The sequence below is a fragment of the Dendrobates tinctorius genome, unplaced genomic scaffold (genome assembly GCF_039654945.1).
Source record: "Dendrobates tinctorius isolate UK_male_01 unplaced genomic scaffold, ASM3965494v1 ptg000241l, whole genome shotgun sequence".
NCBI classification, from domain to species: Eukaryota; Metazoa; Chordata; class Amphibia; order Anura; family Dendrobatidae; genus Dendrobates; species Dendrobates tinctorius.
In genome coordinates, this window is record NW_027361908.1 from 6,660,247 (window position 1) to 6,683,098 (window position 22,852).

At 46.9% G+C, this 22,852-nt stretch overlaps 1 protein-coding gene across 5 annotated transcripts in view; it reads left to right on the forward strand.

Moving 5' to 3' along the window:
- NEDD1 (NEDD1 gamma-tubulin ring complex targeting factor) overlaps positions 1–22,852 on the forward strand; it is a 141,300-nt gene that overhangs the window by 62,829 nt on the left and 55,619 nt on the right. For all 5 annotated transcript variants that reach the window (XM_073556938.1, XM_073556942.1, XM_073556940.1 and 2 more), the window contains exons 8-10: positions 5,371–5,551; positions 12,971–13,102; positions 18,545–18,592. In XM_073556938.1, coding sequence (XP_073413039.1) covers positions 5,371–5,551; positions 12,971–13,102; positions 18,545–18,592 — 361 coding nt within the window. The remainder of the gene's footprint in view (positions 1–5,370; positions 5,552–12,970; positions 13,103–18,544; positions 18,593–22,852) is intronic.

Sequence of the window (22,852 nt, forward strand, 5' to 3'; positions counted from 1 at the left end):
CAAAACCAAAAATAGAGAATGCGCCCTATGTAAACACCCACTGGCGATCAGTGGCAGAAAGACCTCTGCGCTGACTGTATAAACAAAACTATGCAAGAGGAGACCCCTGATTTGGTGACTAGCCTTAAACAGTTAATACAATAGGAGGTGAAAGGTTCCCTAAGGGCAGCCCTTAAAAAGAAAGATAAAAGAAACCGTAGAAGGAGCTCTGATTCAGAGGCCTCGCCAAGGCAGAAGGGGCGGGATAGATCCTTGTCCCCCTCCACCTCCTCTTCCTCTGCTCAGTCCTCAGAATCCTCTTCGGACAGCGACATAGGCGGCCGTCCATGTTTCCCAACGGAGGATGTGGAAAAGCTGGTCAGAGCTATTAGGGCTACAATCGGCCTTAAAGAGGAAAAAGCTCCCAAATCATTAGAGGATGTAATGTTTGGAGGACTGGAGGAAAAACGAAAACGTACCTTCCCCGTAAATGATAAAATAAAAGCACTAATTGACAGGGAATGGAAAAAAATGGAGAGGTCAGGGAGCTTACCTTCCACATCAAAGAGGAGGTACCCTTTTGAGCAGATGGATTCAGAAACCTGGGAAAAAGTCCCTAAAATTGATGGGGCCGTAGCCAGATCCTCAAAAAAGGTATCCCTACCATTAGAGGACTCTGGCGTGTTGAAAGACCCGCTTGACAAAAAAGCAGACGGTTTCCTAAAGCATATCTGGGAAGCTTCGGCAGGTGGATTAAAATCAGCGATAGCTGGTACCTGTATCACTCGTGCCCTCATGGTGTCTGGCTACAACAAATAGAGGACCAGGTCAAGGATAGAGTTCCTAGGGACGAAATTCTGTCTAATTTGACACTGGTGCACGGAGCAGCGGCTTTCCTAGCAGATTCCTTTGCAGACTTCACAAGATTGACAGCTAGAGCAGCAAGCCGGTCAAACGCGGCAAGACAAGCCCTGTGGCTTAAAGGGTGTTCTGGAGATTTATCATCAAAACATAGGTTATGTTCCATTCCATGTGATGGCCAATTCCTCTTCGGGAAAAAGCTAGAAGAGATTTTAGAACATGCGGGGGATAGGAAGAAAAGCTTTCCCCGATTTCCAGGAGAACCTAAAAAGCAGCCATTTTGGAGGAGGAGATTTAACAGGGGTCGTCCCCCGGGAGATAGAAAAAGCTGGGACTTTAAAGAAAGAAGAGGATCGGGCTATATGTTTAAAGGGCCCTCCACTTCCTCCAAAAAATCTCCCCAATGACATTGGGCCGGAGGTAGGGGGAAGGCTTTCTCTCTTCCTTTCCGCCTGGGCAAATATCTCCCCCAGTACATGGGTCCTAAACATAATCAAGGATGGCTTAAAAATAAAATTCATCTGTCTGCCCAGGCATACTTTCATAATAACACCCAGAAGGAAAGCCCAAGAGCAACAGCTGGCCCTGGAGACAGAAGTCTTGGGACTAGTGAAAAAACAAGTCCTACAAGAAGTCCCAGTGCAAGAAGAAGGAAGGGGGTTCTACTCCCCCCTCTTCTTAATACAAAAACCAGACGGCTCTTGGAGAACCATTGTCAATCTGAGGAGACTCAATCAGTGGGTAGACAATTGCTCCTTCAAAATGGAGTCAATCAACACGGCCTCAAAGATCCTGTTCCAGCATTGCCTCATGCAGTGATAGACTTAAAAGATGCCTACTATCACATCCCAATTCATCGGGAGTATCAAAAATATTTGCACTACCGACTTGATCTGTCTTCCTCTACTGACCTAACCTTTGGTAGAAGGGTGCTGCCAGCGGTGCTCCCTCCCTAAGGTGTCTTATTCTACAAAAGTCTCTCGTGTGCCGTCATGGGAGACAGGAAAACACCAAGGTTACTTACCGGTAGCCGGTTTTTCCAGAGCCCTTTTCACTCCTTTTGGTGTGCACTATAGTTTGGGTTTTTTTTTTAGTTAGCTATAATGTGGTGATAGTTTTACCATGTGTACTAACCCGGGGGGGGCCTCTCATGCTCTGTAAACCAACTGAAGCGAGGGAGAGGTACCGCCCCTTTTATCTTCAGTAGGGTTCCTGTCCTGACTGGGCGGATCCCCTCTCTTATGTGTGCCGTCATGGGCTCCGGACAAAAACGGCTACCGGTAAGTAACCTTGGTGTTTTCAAGAAAGGCATCCAGTCCCTTCTTAAATATTAGTAGGGAATCACTCATTACAACATCATATGGCAGAGAGTTCCATAGTCTCACTGCTCTTACAGTAAAGAATCCGCATCTGTGAGTATGCTTAAACCTTCTTTCCTCCAGGCGTATATGATGCCCCCTTGTCCGCGTCACAGGTGTAAGAGTAAAAAGATCATTAGAAAGGTCTTTGTACTGTCCCCACATATATTTATACATTGTAATAAGATGACCCCTAAGCCTTCGATTCTCCAAACTAAATAACCCCAAGTGTAATAACTTGTCTTGGTATTGCAGACCCCCTAGTTCCCTAATAACCTTGGTCGCTCTTCTCTGCACCCGCTCCAGTTCATACACCGGAGACCAGAACTGTACACAGTATTCTAAGTGTGGTCGCACTAGTCCTTGTGTGTACCACATTGAGCATGGAGAAAAGAAAGAAGACCAAAGAACTGTCTGAGGACTTGAGAAACCAAATTGTGAAGAAGCATGAGCAATCTCAAGGCTACAAGTCCATCTCCAAAGACCTGAATGTTCCTGTGTCTACCGTGCGCAGTGTCATCAAGAAGTTTAAAGCCCATGGCACTGTGGCTAACCTCCCTAGATGTGGACGGAAAAGAAAAATTGACAAGAGATTTCAATGCAAGATTGTGCGGATGTTGGCTAAAGAACCTCGACTAACATCCAAACAAGTTCAAGCTGCCCTGCAGTCCGAGGGTACAACAGTGACAACCCGTACTATCCGTCGGCGTCTGAATGAAAAGGGACTGTATGGTAGGAGACCCAGGAAGACCCCACTTCTTACCCCGAGACATAAAAAAGCCAGGCTGGAGTTTGCCAAAACTTACCTGAAAAAGCCTAAAACGTTTTGGAAGAATGTTCTCTGGTCAGATGAGACAAAAGTAGAGCTTTTTGGGCAAAGGCATCAACATAGAGTTTACAGGAGAAAAAAAGAGGCATTCAAAGAAAAGAACACGGTCCCTACAGTCAAACATGGCGGAGGTTCCCTGATGTTTTGGGGTTGCTTTGCTGCCTCTGGCACTGGACGGTTTGACTGTGTGCATGGCATTATGAAGTCAGAAGACTACCAAAAAATTTTGCAGCATAATGTAGGGCCCAGTGTGAGAAAGCTGGGTTTCCCTCAGAGGTCATGGGTCTTCCAGCAGGACAATGACCCAAAACACTTCAAAAAGCACTAGAAAATGGTTTGAGAGAAAGCACTGGAGACTTCTAAGGTGGCCAGCAATGAGTCCAGTCCTGAATCCCATAGAACACCTGTGGAGAGGTCTAAAAATGGCAGTTTGGAGAAGGCACCCTTCAAATATCAGGGACCTGGAGCAGTTTGCCAAAGAAGAATGGTCTAAAATTCCAGCAGAGCATTGTAAGAAACTCATTGATGGTTACCGGAAGCGGTTGGTCGCAGTTATTTTGGCTAAAGGTTGTGCAACCAAGTATTAGGCTGAGGGTGCCAATACTTTTGTCTGGCCCATTTTTGGAGTTTTGTTTGAAATGATCAATGTTTTGCTTTTTGCTTCATTCTCTTTTGTGTTTTTTCATTTAAGACTAATTAAATGAAGATAATAATACAAAAGAATTTGTGTTTGCAATCATTTTCAGGAAGAAACTGAGTATTATCTAATAATAATCTTTATTTATAATAATAATCTTTATTTTTATATAGCGCTAACATATTCCGCAGCGCTTTACAATTTGCACATATTATCATCACTGTCCCTGATGGGGCTCACAATCTAAATTCCCTATCAGTATGTCTTTAGAATGTGGGAGGAAACCGGAGTACCCGGAGGAAACCCACGCAAACACGGGGAGAACATACAAACTCCTTGCAGATGTTGTCCTTGGTGGGATTCGAACCCAGGACCCCACTGAGCCACCGTGCCGCCCGACAGAATTGCAGGGGTGTCAATACTTTTGGCCACAACTGTACATAGACAGTGTTGTCCTCACCACGACAGAAAGCCGCACCAGAAGACAACAAGGAGAAAACCACTTCACCAGGAGCCAACCACTGCACCAGGACAGTTGACACATCTAAAAGTAAAACAGAAAAAAAAAAATTAGTACAAAGTACAAACAGAAAAATTGACGAGATTTCAACGCAAGATTGTGCGGATGTTGGCTAAAGAACCTCGACTAACATCCAAACAAGTTCAAGCTGCCCTGCAGTCCGAGGGTACAACAGTGTTAACCTGTACTAGAGACAGACATTTTCTAAAGTTCTATACTTACATAGCCAGTGTTGTGGTATCGTCCAGAGAGTTATGGCCTTGCTGTGTCCACACTTCCTTTTATAGAGCTCTCAATTAGCAGGCGGTTGAATCACTTCCTGGACCAACTTATTAAAATTACTCATGCGTATTGAACGCATGTGCATACGCATGTCCTTGCGTACGCATGCGTTCCCATAGACAGTAATGGGTTTTTTTTTTTACACACTCATCTGCATGCGCATAACTGCGCATATTTGACAGATTTTTGCCGCTTCCATAAATCTAACATGTTGAGTTCGCCGGACCCCGCCGCACACCAAAAAACAACGCATGCGTACGCTGGCGCATTTGAACTCATGCAAACGCATGCCCCTGCATACACCATGTTAAAGATAGGTAAACATGACGCATTCGGATTGCTGCCGATGAAACGCTGCGCAAACAGAGGCAAATGTGAAACCAGCCTTAAACTTGTTTTTCTTCTTTCAGGTTGGACCGGGGCTTATCTACAGCATTATAGAATGCTGTGGATAAACCCTAAAAGGCAGTGGCCGCATCTTATAGCTGCGAAACGAGGTGACAGGTTCTCTTTAATCCTGTTCTCTTTCTGGGATTTATCTGTGTGTAAGAGTGTATGCTTAGATAGCTGTCAATCACTGATAGGACATCCCAATGGACCGAAAATCCCAGAAAGAGCAGAGGATTAAATGATGAAAAAACAAGTTACTCTGAATCTTTTCTTAAAAAACTAAATATCAATCTACTCCGCTCTCCCTGTTTTATAATACAAGTCCTGCAGATTAGACTGACTTATCTTAATGTTTTAATATTATGTATAGTGATGAGCGTGCATGCTTTGATATCGTGGTATCTGAGCATGCTCGAGTTTTATCCATGTATCATGATGGTGCTACAAATGCAAGAATTGCCTGTTTGTTAGGCCTGGACAACCCTTTTAATGAAGTTTTATATATTTTTTGTAGATTGGTAAAGGTTCAAGTAAATCATCTTTGGTATCCTCAAAGAAGGTCCCAACCAAGTCAACTGAGGTTATAAGTGGAGCACACATAAAAGATTTACCATCCAGTGTAACACTACCAGCACCTCCTCAAGCAGCTGAGACGGTGGATAGTAGAGAACCTGACGTGAATAGTGAAAAATCTGGTACAATTGTGTCTTGTTTTCTTTAACCGATTTTTTTTTTTTTTTTTTTGTGAATGGTGCACTTTTTAGATCTGGTATATCAGTATTAATAAATATTTTAATATTTTATTAAAGAAGTTGACAAATGTATGATCACTTAAGACCCTACTGCTCGGGAACACTAGCAGTTATAAGAATGGGAAATCCCACACGTCAGTGACTCCAGCAGACCTCTATAGTTGTCATAGCCAGATTGCTATGTTTGTCGGTCAGCGCTCATAGCAAGTGAGCATTTCTGCTACATACAGGCGATCTGATGTATGTAGCCGAGTCGATCAGACTGAAGCCTCTAGACTCCCATGGAGACTTTTGTAGCGTGTAAAAAATAAGTTTTTAAAAACATTAAAAAATAAAAAATATAACAGTTCAAATCACCCCTCTTTCACACCATTCAGAATAATTTAAAAAAAAAAATCAAACATACACAGATTTGGTATTGCCGCTTTCAGAATCGCCAGATCTGTCAATATAAAAAAAATTAACGCCAGAATTAAGTTTTTTTTTTTTGGTTGCTACTAAAGTCAATCAAAATATCGCATCTACACCAAAATGGTATCAATAAAAATGTCAGCTCGTCACGCAAAAAATACCTTATATACTCGTGTATGAGCTGACCCGAGTATATGCCAAGGCACCTAATTTTGCCAAAGAAAGCTGGGGAAGCTTATTGACTCGAGTATAAGCCGGGTATGCATTGTCCCCTCATCCCTGTCCTGGTATCAGTCATCACATAATATCATGTAATAATGGTATAATCACCGGTGACACTGAGAAAGCTCCATGTGTCAGAGCACCCCCATAAACGGTCAGGGAGTACACATAACAGTACCAGAGCGCCCCCATAAGCAGTCAGGGAGTACACATAATATCATAGCACCCCCATAAACAGTCAAGGAGTACATATAACAATGCCAGAGCGCCCCATAAGCAGTCAGGGAGTACACACAAGCAATGCCAAAGAGTACATAACAGTACCAGAGTGTCCCCATAAACAGTGTCATATTGTCCCCATAGACAGTGTCAGACAGTACACACAAACTGTACCAGAGTGCCCCATAAAAAGAATGCCAGACAGCACACAAACAGTGCCCCATAAGCAGTGCCAAACAGTACACATAAGCAGTGCCACAATTCCCCCATAAGTAGTGGCAGAATTCCCCCATAAACAATGCCAGAGTGCACACAAACAGTGCAAGAGTGCCCCATAAGCAGTGCCAAACGGTACATAAACACCCCTCCCCTCCTACTCACCCTCCTGGCTTTCCTGGATCTCCATCTTCCCTACATCTCTTTTATCCCAGGGCTGGCAGCTCTTCCTGTTCCTTTGCAGAGCAGTCATGTGACCTGGCTCATTAAGGTAAAGAATGGGAGTGGGTATGTGTCCATATTCATGACCTTAATGAGCGGGGTCATGTGACCGCTCTGGAAAGGAACAGGAAGATCTGCCAGCCCCAGGATAACAGAGAGATGCAGGGAAGATGGAGATCCAGCTACGGAGGGTGAGTATTGATGTATGACTCGTTTATAAGCCGAGAGGGGCGTTTTCAGCACAAAAAATTGTGCTGAAAATCTCGGCTTATACACGAGTATATACGGTAAGCCCTCACCCAACCCAAGATCATGAAAAATGGAGACGCTACAGGTCTTGGAAAAAATTTTCATTTTTTTTTTATGTACCAAAGTTTGGATTTTTTTTTTTTTTTTTTACCACTTAAATAAAAAAGAACCTAGGCATGTTTGGTGCCTATGAGCTAGTAATGACCTGGAGAATCATAATGGCAGGTCAGTTTTAGTATTTAGTGAACATGGTTTAAAAAAAAAAAAAAAAAAATAAATGTGGAATTGCACTTTTTGGCTACACTTGGAATTTTTTTTTCCCGTTTTCTCCTTCGTCTCATTGGGGGACACAGAGACTGTGGGTGTGTGCTACTGCCGTCTGGAGGCTGACACTAGGCATACAAAAAACAAGTTAGCTCCTCCACCGCCGCATACACCTCGCCCCGATAGCGGACGGAAACCAGTTTTTTGCTTAGTGTCTTATGGAGGCACACGCAGTCTGGATCTCTCCAGACTAAATTTTTCTAGTTTGCCATGAAGATGTGACAGGGGCGACGGATCCTATAGAAAGGGTCCGATCTCCCCAAACCAACAACGGACGAGCACGCGTTGAGTATCGCCTCCGCGTATCCGTTCCCGCACCGAGGGACATATCTGGGACTTTTCCCCAGACATCTATTTTTTTTCTTTGTTTTTTGTTTTATGAAGATAAGACAGGGGCAACGCATCCTATTGAAAGGATCCGATTTCCCCAAACCAGCAACGGGCGACCACGTGCGAGTATCCCTCCACGTTTCCTCTCCCGCGACGTGGGACATTAGGCCAGACTTAGCCCTGTCCACCCCTAGGTATTGAAACCATGGGCTTGCACAGAGGCACAAGACTAGTCTGTGCGGCCCCCATGACTCCACCAACGCATGACGGCGGTGCTGCATGGGGGCAGACGGTCCCTCTCCTCGCCCCGGCAAGGCGGTCGGAGCTAGGGTACCTGCACCGTCTTAAACAGAGTACCTCAGGTATGTGCTGGAGCGAGTGGAGGGCCCTGGGCAGCATTTTCGGAAAGGCACGGATCGACTCATAGAAGGTTTAGCTCGCTCGGTGTATGAAGCATCGGGATCAGCGCTCTTTCCTTCTTTTGCAGCAACATGGGTAGCCAAAGCCATGATGTCATGGTCAGATTCTTTAAACAAGGTCCTACAGGATAGAGATTTGCCGTCGGAAGTGGCGGAGATAGCAAGTCAGATCGCGATGGCGGGTGACTATTTAATTAATACATCCTTGGATGCGGCTAATGGCGCGGCTGTAGCGGCAGCAAATGCAATCGCCATTAGGAGAGCCTTGTGGTTAAGGTTATGGCGAGCTGATTCTATTTCTAAGAAGTCTTTGACTTCCCTGCCTTTTCAGGGTAATTGGCTATTTGGGGAGAAATTAGACAAGCTCATTTCAGATGCTACAGGGGGAAAAAGCAGCTTCCTTCCACAGCAAAGGATTAGGCCGCCTTTTCGTCAACCTCAGGCGCGCTTTCGAGCATTTCGCACCCCCGGGTGGATGGCAGCGGCCAGTACCTCCACCCCAGCTCGCTATAACCAAGACAAGGAGCGTCCGGTCACGTATAGAACCAACCCGCTGGGTAGGATGTGGGGCCGCCCGCCCAGATCAAGGGGGCCAGGTCCCAGAAGCCCTCAGCGAAATGACTCGAGGCATCCAGTACCCGAGGACAGCAGAGTGGGCGGACGTCTGCGCAGGTTCTGCCGCGTCTGGGTCGCGGTGGCGCACGACGCATGGGTGGCAGAATTAGTGTGTTCCGGGTACAAAATAGAGTTTGTCAAAGATCCGCCAAGACGATTTTTTCTTTCCCGGCTTCCCAAAACGGAATCCCGGGCAGAGGCATTGCTAGGGGCCATCGAGGTGTTGCGGCGCAACGGGGTCATTGTCCCTGTACCAGAGTGCGAGAAGACCCAAGGATTTTATTCCAATCTGTTCGCAGTCTCCAAGAAGGACGGAACAGTAAGACCGGTTCTGGACTTAAAGCTCCTGAACAGGTTCATCAGGGTCAGGCGTTTTCGCATGGAATCTCTCCGGTCGGTCATATCGTCCATGGAGCACGGAGAATATTTGGCCTCGATCGATGTCCTGGATGCCTACCTGCACATCCCTATTTTTCCTCCACATCAAAGGTTTCTTCGGTTTGCAATCGAGGGCCGGCATTTTCAGTTTGTTGCCCTACCTTTCGGGTTGGCCACGGCCCCCAGGATATTCACGAAAGTGATGGCGGTCATCATGGCCGTTCTACATTCTCGGGGCATAGTGGTTTTGCCGTACTTAGATGACCTCTTAGTAAAGGGGCCGTCCTTTCAGGCATGCGAAGAGAATGAGCATCACACTGGATACCCTATCTCGCCTAGGATGGTTGATCAACGGGAAGAAATCTTCCCTTAACCCAGCTCAGAGGATTTTATTCCTGGGGATGATTTTCGACACTTCCCGCGGGTTGGTAATTCTCCCTCAGGACAAGGCTCGGGCGCGCTCCGGCAGGGAGTCCGAAGTCTTCAACAACCGGGCCCTCACACTATCCGGTTCGGGATGAGGGTTCTAGGAAGGATGGTGGCGGCGATGGAAGCAATTCCGTTTGCTCAATTTCATCTCCGTCCCCTGTAGCATGCTCTCTTAGCGGCTTGGGACGGGAGGTCGTTCTCCCTCGTTCATCAGTGCAGGTTGCCCTCTCAGGTTCGACGGGCGCTTCAATGGTGGACACACGACTCCTCTCTTCGTCAGGGGAAGCCTTTTCCCCCAGATCATTGGTTGGTGATCACGACCGATGCAAGTCTTTTCGGCTGGGGGGCAATCTTCCGGCATCACACGGCCCAGGGGCAATGGTCGCCTCAGGAGGCTCGTCTGCCGATCAACCTGTTGGAGATTCGAGCGGTGTGGTTGGCGCTGCAGCGTTTTCAGCACTTGCTAGCAGGACGCCCAGCCCGAGTTCAGTCAGACAACGCCACGGTAGTGGCGTACGTGAATCACCAGGGAGGCACGCGCAGCAGGGCAACCATGCGCGAGATAGAACATGTGCTCCGTTGGGCCGAGAGGCACCACTCGGTAATCTCAGCAGTTCACATACCAGGTGTGGAAAATTGGGCAGCAGATTTCCTAAGCCGACAGGGCGTCGCGGCCGGGGAATGGTCCCTTCACCCCGAGGTCTTCCAGCAGATTTGCCAACGGTGGGGGACTCCAGACGTGGATCTGATGGCGTCCAGGGAGAACGCCAAGGTGAGCACGTTTGTCGCTCGGTCTCAGGACCCGCGAGCGATCGCGGTGGATGCGTTGGTCCTACCGTGGAGCCAGTTTCGGCTCCCATACCTGTTTCCCCCACTGCCGCTTCTCCCAAGGGTCATCAGAAAGATCAAGTCAGAGGGGGTCCCGGCAATTCTGCTGGCCCCGGACTGGCCCCGTCGAGTATGGTACGCGGATCTAGTGCAGCTCCTCGCAGACGTGCCTTGGCGTATACCGGAACGGCCAGACTTACTGTCTCAGGGGCCGATCAGCAACCCGAACTTAGGGGCCCTGTGTTTGACGGCATGGCCGTTGAATCTTGGATTCTGACCCAGGCGGGATTTGGGCGTGAAGTGGTTGCGACAATGGTTAGCGCCCGGAAGCCGGACTCGGCGAAAATTTATCATAACACGTGGAAGGTTTTCTTTCATTGGTGTCGAGAACACGGGGTTGCGCCATTATCCTTTTCGGTACCCAACATCCTGGATTTTCTGCAGTCCGGCCTGGACGCAGGGTTGGCGCCAAGTTCCCTTAGGAGGCAGATTTCGGCCTTGTCGGTCCTTTTTCAGCGAAAGATCGCTACCAATATGCAGGTCAGGACGTTCATTCAGGGGGTCTCTCATTTGGTGCCCCCCTATAGAGCACCCATAGACGCCTGGGACCTTAACCTGGTCCTGGGTGTCCTACAGGAAGCCCCGTTTGAACCCTTACAGGAAATTTCATTGTCATATCTCTCCAGGAAGGTGGTATTCTTGGTAGCCATAACTTCCATTAGGCGGGTCTCGGAGTTAGGAGCATTATCTTGCAGAGCTCCTTTTCTGACTTTTTTTAAGGATAAAGTAGTCCTTAGACCACCGCTGCCTTTTCTGCCGAAGGTCGTGTCCTCTTTCCATATTAATGAGGACATTGTTCTGCCTTCGTTTTGTCCAGCGCCAGTACACAGAGTGGAAAGGGCGCTCCACTCTTTAGATCTGGTAAGAGCTCTCAGAAGGTACGTGTCAAGGACAGCACCTTTTCGCCAGACGGACTCGTTTGTAATTCCTGAAGGGCGCAGGAAGGGTCTCGCAGCCTCACGGTCAACCATAGCCGGATGGATTCGCCTAACTATTCAGGAGGCTTACCGTATTAGTGGCGCACCGATTCCAACAGGGATAGGGGCGCAGTCTACTCGGGCAGTGGGCGCCTCTTGGGTGCTTCGGCACCAGGCTTCGGCAGAGCAGGTATGCAAAGCAGCAACCTGGTCCAGCCTGCACACTTTTTGTAAGCATTACAATGTGCATACTCAGGCCTCGTCGGGTGCGAGCCTGGGTAGGAAAATTCTCCAAGCAGCAGTGGCACACCTTTAGACAGGAGGGCATGCGGCTTGGATCGGTGAGTTGTCCTCCCACCCAGGGACTGCTTTAGGACGTCCCACAGTCTGTGTCCCCCAATGAGACGAAGGAGAAACATGGATTTTTGTGAGTACTCGCCGTAAAATCCTTTTCTCCGAGACGCTCATTGGGGGACACAGCACCCACCCTGATAGCCAGTTGGCTCTTGTTTATTTAATTAGTATAATTCTTATTTAATGTAGGGTGGTCCTTTTTCAGACATATGATTTTCTGCGTTAAGGCTAATTTTTGGATGTTCTCCTACTGCTTTTGCACTAGACTGGTTTCCGCCCGCTATCGGGGCGAGGGTGTATGCGGCGGCGGAGGAGCTAACTTGTTTTTTGTATGCCTAGTGTCAGCCTCCAGATGACAGTAGCACACACCCACAGTCTCTGTGTCCCCCAATGAGCGTCTCGGAGAAAAGGATTTTACGGTGAATACTCACAAAAATCCATATTTCCAATACACGATATGTTAAAACCAATGGAGTCGTTCAAAAGTACGACTCATCCCGCAAAAAAACAAGCCCTCACGTGGCCATTTTTTACTAAAAAATAAAAAAAAGTTATGGCTCTTAGAAGAAGGGGAGCAAAAAACAAAAATGCAAAAATGAAAATATCTCCGGTCATGAAGGGGTTAAGAGGGTTTTCTGATTTTAAGTAAAGCTTTAACTTCTTAACCAAAGACAAAGATAGTGTTGCCAGACTTCCTAAAGAACCTAAACTTCAGAATGGTACAGACTCTGGTACAGCTACAGCATTACGGTATATATGTGCAGAAGTGAATGAATGCAGTTTGGGAAGGAAATCTGGCAAGTAGACACTGGTAAATCGCATGCCTGCTGTCGTGTTGATTCCTATGGACATGGAGACCAATGCGTCCCTTCTTTTGCATGTTACATGGACAGCACAGGGCCAGTACAACAATTAGTGTCAGATTTGTGGACCCATTCAGAATATTTCCAAGATATTTAATTCAAAGGATCTCAGTTATATAGCTTGCGGAGTATGAAAAACTTTCTTGTTGGCCATAGTAACCATTGCTCTGTGAAATTTGAAGCTGCAATGTTCTTGGTTGTTATGGGTAACATAGTGTTCTTTTAAAAAATGAGGTCCAATCTTTGTCATCTGATCATCACATTTTTTTTTCTTTACTAAATTTTGTTTTCCTTATTTGCTTTTAGGTATTCCACATAGTACAAGTCTTGATGTAATACCGTCAAAAGAAACAGACCATGCTCAGTCATCCGACTTGCAGTCAATAGATCCCTTTGGAAGAAGTAGCCTAGGTGACATTTTTTCTCCTGTTCGTGAAGGTAAGTTTTCTTATTATGCATATAGGTTTAATAACCTTTGTTATATGCGAATTGTTTTGTGGATTTGCCTATTATGCTGTACATCCTCCATACTTTATGCATACATGGGAAGTGAATCTCTGCTGTATGACCGTAAATTCATAGCAGCGAAAATCTATGTGAATCGTGTTTTGAAAATTGCATTCACATGTATCGTACATAGAATCATAGAATCGTAGAGTTGGAAGGGACCTCCTGGGCCATCTGGTCCAACCCCGTGCTCAAAGCAGGATTCGCTAAATCATCCCAGTCAGATGTCTGTCCAGCCTCTGTTTGAAGACTTCCATTGAAGGAGAACTCACCACTACTCGTGGCAGCCTGTTCCACTCATTGATCACTCTAACTGTCAAAAAGTTTTTTCTAATATCTAATATGTGTCTCCTCCCATTCAGTTTCATCCCATTGCTTCTAGTCTTTCCTTGTGCAAATGAGAATAAAGTTGATCCTTCTACAATGTGACAGCCCTTTAGATATTTGTAGACAGCTATTAAGTCTCCTCTCAGTCTTCTCTTTTGCAAACTAAACATTCCCAAATCCTGCAACCTTTCCTCATAAGACAGGGTTTGCAGACCGGTCACCATTCTGGTCGCTCTTTTCTGAACTTGCTCCAGTTTGTTGATGTCTTTTTTAAAATGTGGTGCCCAAAACTGGACACAATATTCCAGATGAGGTCTGACCAAAGAGGAGTAGAGGGAAATAATGACTTCACGTGATCTAAACTGTATGCTTCTGTTAATACATCCTAGAATTGCATTTGCCTTTTTTGCTGCTGCATCACACTGTTGACTCATATTCAGTCTGTGATCTATTAGTATACCCAAGTCTTTTTCACATGTGCTGTCACTTAGCCCTATTCCTCCCATTCTATATATGCTTTTTTCATTTTTATTGCCCAGATGTAGTACTTTGCATTTCTCCCTGTTAAAAACCATTCTGTTAGTTGCTGCCCACTTCTCCAGTTTATTTAAATCTTTTTGAATCCTCTCTCTCTCTTCTCTAGTATTAGCTATCCCTCCTAGCTTTGTGTCATCAGCAAATTTAATCAGTTTACCCTCAATTCCTTCATCTAAATCGTTGATAAAGATGTTGAACAATACAGGGCCCAGGACAGAGCCCTGTGGTACCCCACTTGAGACATTCTTCCAACTGGATGTGCAGCCATTTACGACCACTCTTTGGGTCCGATCACTAAGCCAGTTATGAATCCACCTAACAGTTGCCTTGTCCATTCCATACTTAGTCATTTTTTCAATAAGGATTGTATGAGAGACTTTGTCAAATGCTTTGCTGAAGTCAAGATATACTATATCTACAGCATTTCCTTGATCCACCCAATCAGTGATACCGTCATAGAAGGAAATTAAGTTAGTCTGACATGACTTATTAGTTACAAACCCATGCTGACTCTGTTTGATCACTTCATTCTTATCCAGGTATTGACATACATGTTGTTTAATAATTTGTTCAAAGATCTTTCCTGGTATAGAAGTCAGACTCACCGGCCTATAGTTGCCTGGGTCCACCTTCTTCCCCTTTTTGAAGATAGGAACAACATTTGCTCTTCTCCAGTCTTCTGGCACTTCTCCTGTTCTCCAAGAATTTTCAAAGATTATGGAGAAGGGTTCAAAAATTTCTTCTGCTATCTCCTTCAGTACTCTGGGGTGTAATTCATCTGGACCTGGAGACTTGAATTCATTTAGGTTAGCTAAGTGTTTCCTCACTATCTTTCTGTTTATAGATATCCTGGATTCTTCTATTCCCTTAATAGGACAGTGAATAACAGTTGATGTTACATTTCCTTTCTGAGAGAAAACAGATGCAAAATAGGAATTTAAAAGTTCAGCCTTCTCAACATCTTGTCTTACCATTTCATCATTTTCATCCTGTAAAAATCCTATAGCATCTTTGACTTTTCTTTTACTTTTGACATATCCCCAAAATCCTTTATTATTGCTTTTGACATCTCTTGCAAGCCTCAATTCATTTTCAGCTTTAGATAATCTGATTTGTGCCCTGCAGGTTCTGCAGACAGCATTATATTCTTCTTTAGATATGCCTCCCTCTTTCCATTTTATAAACATTTTTTTCTTCCTTTTTAGCATGTGCTTAAGTTCTGTATTCATCCATCCTGGTTTCCTTAAATGCTTCCTATTCTTCCCTCTTTTCGGAATTGTTAACAACTGTGCTTTGAGAATTTCATTTTTCAAGGTTTCCCATCCTTCCTGGACATTTTTGTCTTTAAGGATATCCAGCCATTGGATCCCTCCAATTATCTTTCTGAATCCCTTAAAATCTGCCTTTCTGAAATCTAACCTTGACGTCTGAGTCTTCACAGGTCTTCCACCTCTAGTTATCCAAAATTCTAAAATAGCATGGTCGCTACCTCCTAGGGTCCCAGCCACTTTTACCTCCTCAACCATTTCCTCCCTGTTTATAAGGATTAGATCCAAGGTAGCAGTTCCCCTTGTTTTCTCCCCTACCTTTTGGAAGATAAAGTTGTCAGCAAGAGAGGATAAGAATTTCCTTGACCTGTTAGTTTTGCCTGAGAGAGATTCCCAACAAATGTCTGGATAGTTGAAATCTCCCATGACAACTATGTCATATTTTTTGGAGAACTTGGCCATTTGATGCATAAAGAGTTCATCCATATCTTCAGCTTGCACAGGCGGCCTGTAGTAAATGCCTACAATGGTGTCCTTTCCATTGTTCTGTCCTTGTATTCTTACCCAAACAGTTTCCACAGAACTCCCAGTCTCTGAAGCTTCAATCTCTGTGCAGATGTACGTGTTTCTAACATACAACGCGACACCCCCTCCTCGTTTATCAAGTCTGTTTCTTGCAAATAAGTTGTATCCTTCTAGTCTTGTATTCCAATCATGTGTATTGTCCCACCAAGTTTCAGTGATTCCAATGACGTCATATTTCTTTTCCTGTGTTAGTAGTTCCAATTCTCCTTGTTTGTTGCCCATGCTTTGTGCATTAGTATAGAAACATTTTAGTTTGTGATTGGTTTCTCTTTCTCCAATATTTTTATTAATTAGATTCTTTCGTCTTTGTTCTTCCTTTCCACTTCTAATAGCAGAGTTCTCAATAGCATTTGTCAGGTGTATGGCTTTTTCTGGTCTTTTGCTTCCCTTCCCATGTTGTTCTAGTTTAAAGCTCTCCTTACAAGTGTAGCAAGGCGACTTCCAAATACATGCTTTCCAGTCTTCGTAAGGTGCACCCCATCTCTAGCAAGTAGTCCATCGTATAAGTAGTTCACTCCGTGATCCAGAAATCCAATTCGTTGCTGACGGCACCATCGACGTAGCCAGTTGTTCACCTGCAGAATCTTATTCCACCTCCTTGTTCCATGGCCATCCTCTGGGAGGATGGAAGAGAAGACCACCTGCGCTCCCAGTTCTTTCACTTTCTTGCCTAAGTCTTCAAAGTCTCTGCAGATGGTTTCCAGGTCGTTTCTTGCGGTGTCATTTGTCCCCACATGTAGTAGCAGGAATGGGTAGTCATCTGTAGGTCTGAAGAGTCCTGATATCCTGTCAGACACATCTTTAATTTTTGCACCTGGAAGACAGCACATTTCTCTTGAAGTTATATCCGGTCTGCAGATAGCGGCCTCTGTTCCTCTCAACAGGGAATCCCCCATGACCACCACTCTCCGTTTCTTCTTCACAACATTTTTCTTTCTCCACCCAGGAGGACTCTGAAGGCGTACAAGGTTGCTGTTTGTTGGCAAAGTCTTATCCTGATGTATTACTTCATCGTTTTCCTGCGTGAGAGCCTGGTACTGGTTTCTGAGCAGTATGGGTGCTGACTGCCTCCTGATCCTCCTGCTTCTCTGGGTCACATGTCTCCATTCCTCCGTTTCTTCAGGTGCACTTCGAATTTCTGCTCTTTCTGTAACATGAAGAGATAACTCTGCTCTGTCCAAGAACTCTTCACCTTCCTTAATGATCTTCAACTTAGCTAACCTCTCTTCGAGATTTTGCAACTTTTCCTCCAACAGGGACACAAGCTTGCCTTTGTGGCATGTGAAGTTTGGCTTTTCCACTGGTAAGTCTGTGAACATGTAGCAAGAAATGCAACTCACCAAATGGCTCCTGGCCTCTTCCATCTTGAGATTTCTTAAAAACGATGAAAGATGAGCCAAAATTCGCGCGGTTTTTCCGATTTCCTCTTTTCAGCTGCAACGGCCAAAACCCAGTGATCGTTGAGCTCGCGGAGACTCTTCACTTATCCCAGAAGGCACTGGGAATATGCAAATGATCTCCTCAAGACTCTTCCCCTGGTTTTCCGATTTCCTCTTTTCAGCTGCAACGGCCAAAACCCAGTGATCGTTGAGCTCGCGGAGACTCTTCACTTATCCCAGAAGGCACTGGGAATATGCAAATGATCTCCTCAAGACTCTTCCCCTGGTTTTCCGATTTCCTCTTTTCAGCTGCAACGGCCAAAACCCAGTGATCGTTGAGCTCGCGGAGACTCTTCACTTATCCCAGAAGGCACTGGGAATATGCAAATGATCTCCTCAAGACTCTTCCCCTGGTTTTCCGATTTCCTCTTTCAGCTGCAACGGCCAAAACCCAGTGATCGTTGAGCTCGCGGAGACTCTTCACTTAGCCCAGAAGGCACTGGGAATATGCAAATGATCTCCTCAAGACTCTTCCCCTGGTTTTCCGATTTCCTCTTTCAGCTGCAACGGCCAAAACCCAGTGATCGTTGAGCTCGCGGAGACTCTTCACTTATCCCAGAAGGCACTGGGAATATGCAAATGATCTCCTCAAGACTCTTGACTCTTCCCCTGGTTTTCCGATTTCCTCTTTTCAGCTGCAACGGCCAAAACCCAGTGATCGTTGAGCTCGCGGAGACTCTTCACTTATCCCAGAAGGCACTGGGAATATGCAAATGATCTCCTCAAGACTCTTCCCCTGGTTTTCCGATTTCCTCTTTTCAGCTGCAACGGCCAAAACCCAGTGATCGTTGAGCTCGCGGAGACTCTTCACTTATCCCAGAAGGCACTGGGAATATGCAAATGATCTCCTCAAGACTCTTCCCCTGGTTTTCCGATTTCCTCTTTTCAGCTGCAACGGCCAAAACCCAGTGATCGTTGAGCTCGCGGAGACTCTTCACTTATCCCAGAAGGCACTGGGAATATGCAAATGATCTCCTCAAGACTCTTCCCCTGGTTTTCTGATTTCCTCTTTTCAGCTGCAACGGCCAAAACCCAGTGATCGTTGAGCTCGCGGAGACTCTTCACTTATCCCAGAAGGCACTGGGAATATACAAATTTGTTGTGAATTTTTGTTGCAAATATACTGCTTAATTGTGGCCTAAAGGAAATTAGAAGTTAAATTGCTAATACACGTGCTTCAAATATACTGACAATGTCTGTCTGTTTTCCCCCTCAAGATGCTTCCCACCTTAGAGTAATGGAAGAGTTTGCATCTAAAGGAAACGGTAGGTGATGCTCAGTGTATGTGTGTCTGAGTCTCCTTAACCCCTTAGTGACAGAGCCAATTTGCTACTTAATGACTAAGCCAATTTTTATAATTCTGACCACTGTCAGTTTATGAAGTTATTGTAGCTCTGGAATGCTTCAACTTATCCCACTGATTCTGAGATAACTTGCGTTTACTTATGAAAAAAAACGGAATTTAGCAAAAATTTTGAAAATTTTGCATTTTTCAAACTTAATTTTTAAACCCCTAAATCAGATAGTGGTGTCATACTAAATACACTACCTTTCAAAAGTTTAGGGTCACTTAGAAATGTCCTTATTTTTGAAAGAAAAGCACAGTTTTTTCCAATGTAGCTAACATTAAATGATTCAGAAATGCACTCTATACATTATTAAAGTGGTAAATGACTATTCTAGCTGCAAATGTCTGGTTTGTAATGCAAGATCTTCATAGGTGCATAGAGGCCCATTTCCAACAACCATCACTCCAGTGTTCTTAAGTTACGTTGTGTTTGCTAGCTGTCTAAGAAGGCTAATGGATGGTTAGAATATCTTTGAAAACCCTTGTGCAAGTATGTTAGCACAGCTGAAAACAGTTTGGCTGATTAGAGAAGCTATAAACCTGACCTTCCTTTGAGCTAGTTGTGAATCTGGAGCATTACATTTGTTGGTTCCATTAAACCCTCAAAATGGCCAGAAAAAAAGAACTTTCTTGTGAAACTCGACAGTCTATTCTTGTTCTTAGAAATGAAGGCTATTCCATGCAAGAAATTGCCAAGAAACTGAAGATTTCCCACAACGGTGTGTACTACTCCCTTCAGAGAAGAGTACAAACAGACTCTAACCAGAGTAGAAAGAAATGTGTGAGGCCCCACTGCAAAATTGAGCAGCAAGACAAGTACATTAGAGTCTGTAGTTTGAGAAATCGGCTCCTCACAGGTCCTCAACTGGCAGCTTCATTAAATAGTACACGCAAAACGCCAGTGTCAACGCCTACAGTGATGAGGTGACTCTGGGATGCTGGCCTTCACGGCAGAGTGGCAAAGAAAAAGCCATATCTGAGACTGGGTAATAAAAGGAAAAGATTAATATGGGCAAAAGAACATAGACATTGGACAGAGGAAGATTGGAAAAAAGTGTTATGGACAGACGAATCCAAGTTTGAGGTGTTTGGATCACACAGAAGAACATTTGTGAGACGCAGAACAACTGAAAAGATGCTGGAAGAATGGCTGACGCCATCTGTCAAGCATGGTGGAGGTAATGTGATGCTCTGGGGTTGCTTTGGTGCTGGTAAAGTGGGAGATTTGTTCAAGGTAAAAGGGATTTTGAATAAGGAAGGCTATCGCTCCATTTTGCAGCGCCATGCCATACCCTGTGGTCAGCGCTTGATTGGAGCCATTTCTCCTTCGACTCATTGGGGGACACAGAGACTGTGGGACACAGAGACTGTGGGTGTGTGCTTCTGCCGTCTGGAGGCTGACACTAAGTATACAAAAAAAGTTAGCTCCTCCTCCGCCGCATACACCCTCGCCCCCCGACCGGGCGTAACTCAGTTTTTGCTTAGTGTCTGATGGAGGCACACGCAGTCTGGAGCTCCAGACTAGATTTTTTTTTTTTTTTTATTTTTTTTTTTGGGTCTCTTTCTATGAAGATAAGATAGGGGCGACGGATCCTATAGAGAAGGTCCGATCTCCCCAAATCATCAACGGGCGACCACGTGTGAGTAGCCCTCCACGTGTTTTCTCTCCCGCACCGAGGGACACATCTGGGACTTTTCCCCAGACAACCATTTTTCTTTGTTATTTTTCTAAAGAGGTGGCAACGCATCCTGATAAGAGGATTCGGTTCCCCAAGAACCCCAGCGGGCGAGCACGTGTGAGTGATCCTCCACGTTGTTACTCTCCTGCAACGTGGGAATGCATTAATGCCCCTACCACCCCTAGGTAGGAGACCAGGGGTGGTTCTGGAGGCGCAGGTGAGCCAAGGGAGCGAAGCGTCGAAGACTGGTGCAGTAGCCTCCCCCTCCCGGCCCAGGGATGGGGTTGAGAGCACCACAAGCCCACGGCGCAGAAGCCACAGGGGGGAGGCCCGGCTCACCTCTCTTGTTGATGGGCGTGGAGTGTGGCCAGAGCCCCGTCGGCGGCCGCGGCCCCCGCTGTATGGTGAGGCCCGAGATTCCGCCCGCCCGCCGGCCGACTTCCGGGAGTAGCCGGAAGCCCCGCCCACTAACTTCCGGGGGCGGAGAGCGGCGGGCGCGCTCAGTTACCGGGGAGCTCCCGCCCTCCTCCCTCGAACGCCGCACGTGTAGTGCGGCCAGAAGCCCCGTCGGCGGCCGCGGTCCCCGCTGTTTGGGGAGGTCCGGAGTTCTGCGCGCCCACCCGCCGACTTCCGGGGGTAGCCGGAAGTCCCGCCCACTAACTTCCGGGGGCGGAGAGCGGCGGGGGCGCACAGTTACCGGGGAGCTCCGCCCCCTCCCCCTCCTCATTTCCTCGCGAAGTGCGGCCGGAAGCCGCCGCCTATCTCCCGGAGTGCGCCGCAAGTGCCCCGGCGAGTAACGCCGCACGCCCCGTGGAAGAGACGCAAGGTGGACATTACCGGTGGGTGAGTGCAACCCCGTTTCGAGTGCCGCACTAGTGGTCAAGGAAGGGGTTATCCTCCTCCTCCTACCCTACCCTGCAATATGTCTGGCAAAGGGAAAGCTCATTCTTTCCTATATGCTGTTTGCGTTTCCTGTGGGGTCAGGCTGCCTAAGGCGCAGCCGGATAAATTTTGTGAAGCCTGCGAGTCGGAGCGAGCCCAGGAGCCCCCCATTGTTGCAGAGCCCAGAAGTCAGGACCCCCCAGAATGGGCGGTGTCTTTATCACACTCTATGATGTCCCTTACAAGGGCAATTGAGTCTCTTCGAGGCCCGGGCAGGGACAAGGATGGTGGTCTGCCAGCGGAAGACAGCTCGTCCACGTCTCAGGACCCTCCGACCGTTAGAGGCCGCTCCAGCACCAGACAAGCTCATAGCAAAAGAGCTCGTTCCCCGTCGGCCGGACCCTCTGGGGCTTCGGCGGCGGGTATTAGGGCATCTCGTTCCCCGTCGCCGAGCTCGGAAAGCGAGCAGGATGAGGGCGAGGAGGAGGGAGAGGAGTCCTGGAATCCAGAAAGCCTGGGATACCAAGACTCGGTGGACAGCCTCATTGAGGCAGTCAACCAGACATTAGAGATCGAGGACGATGTGTCCACGGCCTCAGGTCACAAGGTCTCCTTCAAGAAGACCAAGCGACCGCATAGAAGGTTTGCCACGCATCCGGAGTTCGAGGAGCTAGTCCAGAAACATAGGGAACACCCGGATAAGCGTTTTGCAATGCAAAAAGCGCTGCAAGCAAAGTATCCGTTTCCTCCTGAACTCCATAAAGGATGGGTGGAGTCGCCAGTAGTGGACCCACCGGTATCACGTTTGGCGTCAAGATCGCTATTGTCGATACCCAGCGGTTCTTCTATCAAGGACCCAACTGATCGCCTTATAGAGGGGCTTGCCCGCTCAGTGTATGAGGCAGCGGGGTCGGCCCTGGCCCCCTCCTTTGCGGCTACTTGGGTGGCTAAGGCCATGGTTTCATGGGCGGACGCTCTGCATAATGCCCTCCAAGACAGAGATCTGCCTGCGGAGGTCTTGGAGGTTACAAATCAGATATCAGGGGCAAGTGATTTTCTCGTCAGCGCCTCTCTGGACGCGGCCGAGTGTTCTGCTGTGGCAGCAGCAAATGCGATCGCCGTTAGGCGAGCATTATGGCTGAGATTGTGGAAAGCGGATTCTATCTCCAAAAAATCCTTGACCTCATTGCCTTTTCAGGGCAATCGGTTGTTCGGTGAGAAGCTTGATAAGCTTATCTCAGAAGCCACGGGGGGGAGGAGTAGTTTCCTCCCGCAGCAGAGGACTTGGCCAGCATTCAGGCAGACACAGAGGCGTTTTCGGCCCTTTCGTAACCCCTGGAGGGGGACTTCGGCCAGAGCATCCACCTCCGCAAATGATGGTCAGATTAGGGAAAGGCAAATCTCTTACAGAGCCAATCCGCTGGGCAGAGGCCGAGGCCGTTTGCCCAGAAGGAGGGGGGCCAGATCCCAAAAGCCTCCAGCAAAATGACTCGAGGCGCTTCGTACCTACGGACGACAGGGTGGGCGGACGCCTACTAAGGTTCAGCCACGTTTGGGTCGCAGTGGCACGCGACGCTTGGGTGGCAGAACTGATATCGTCCGGGTACAAGATAGAG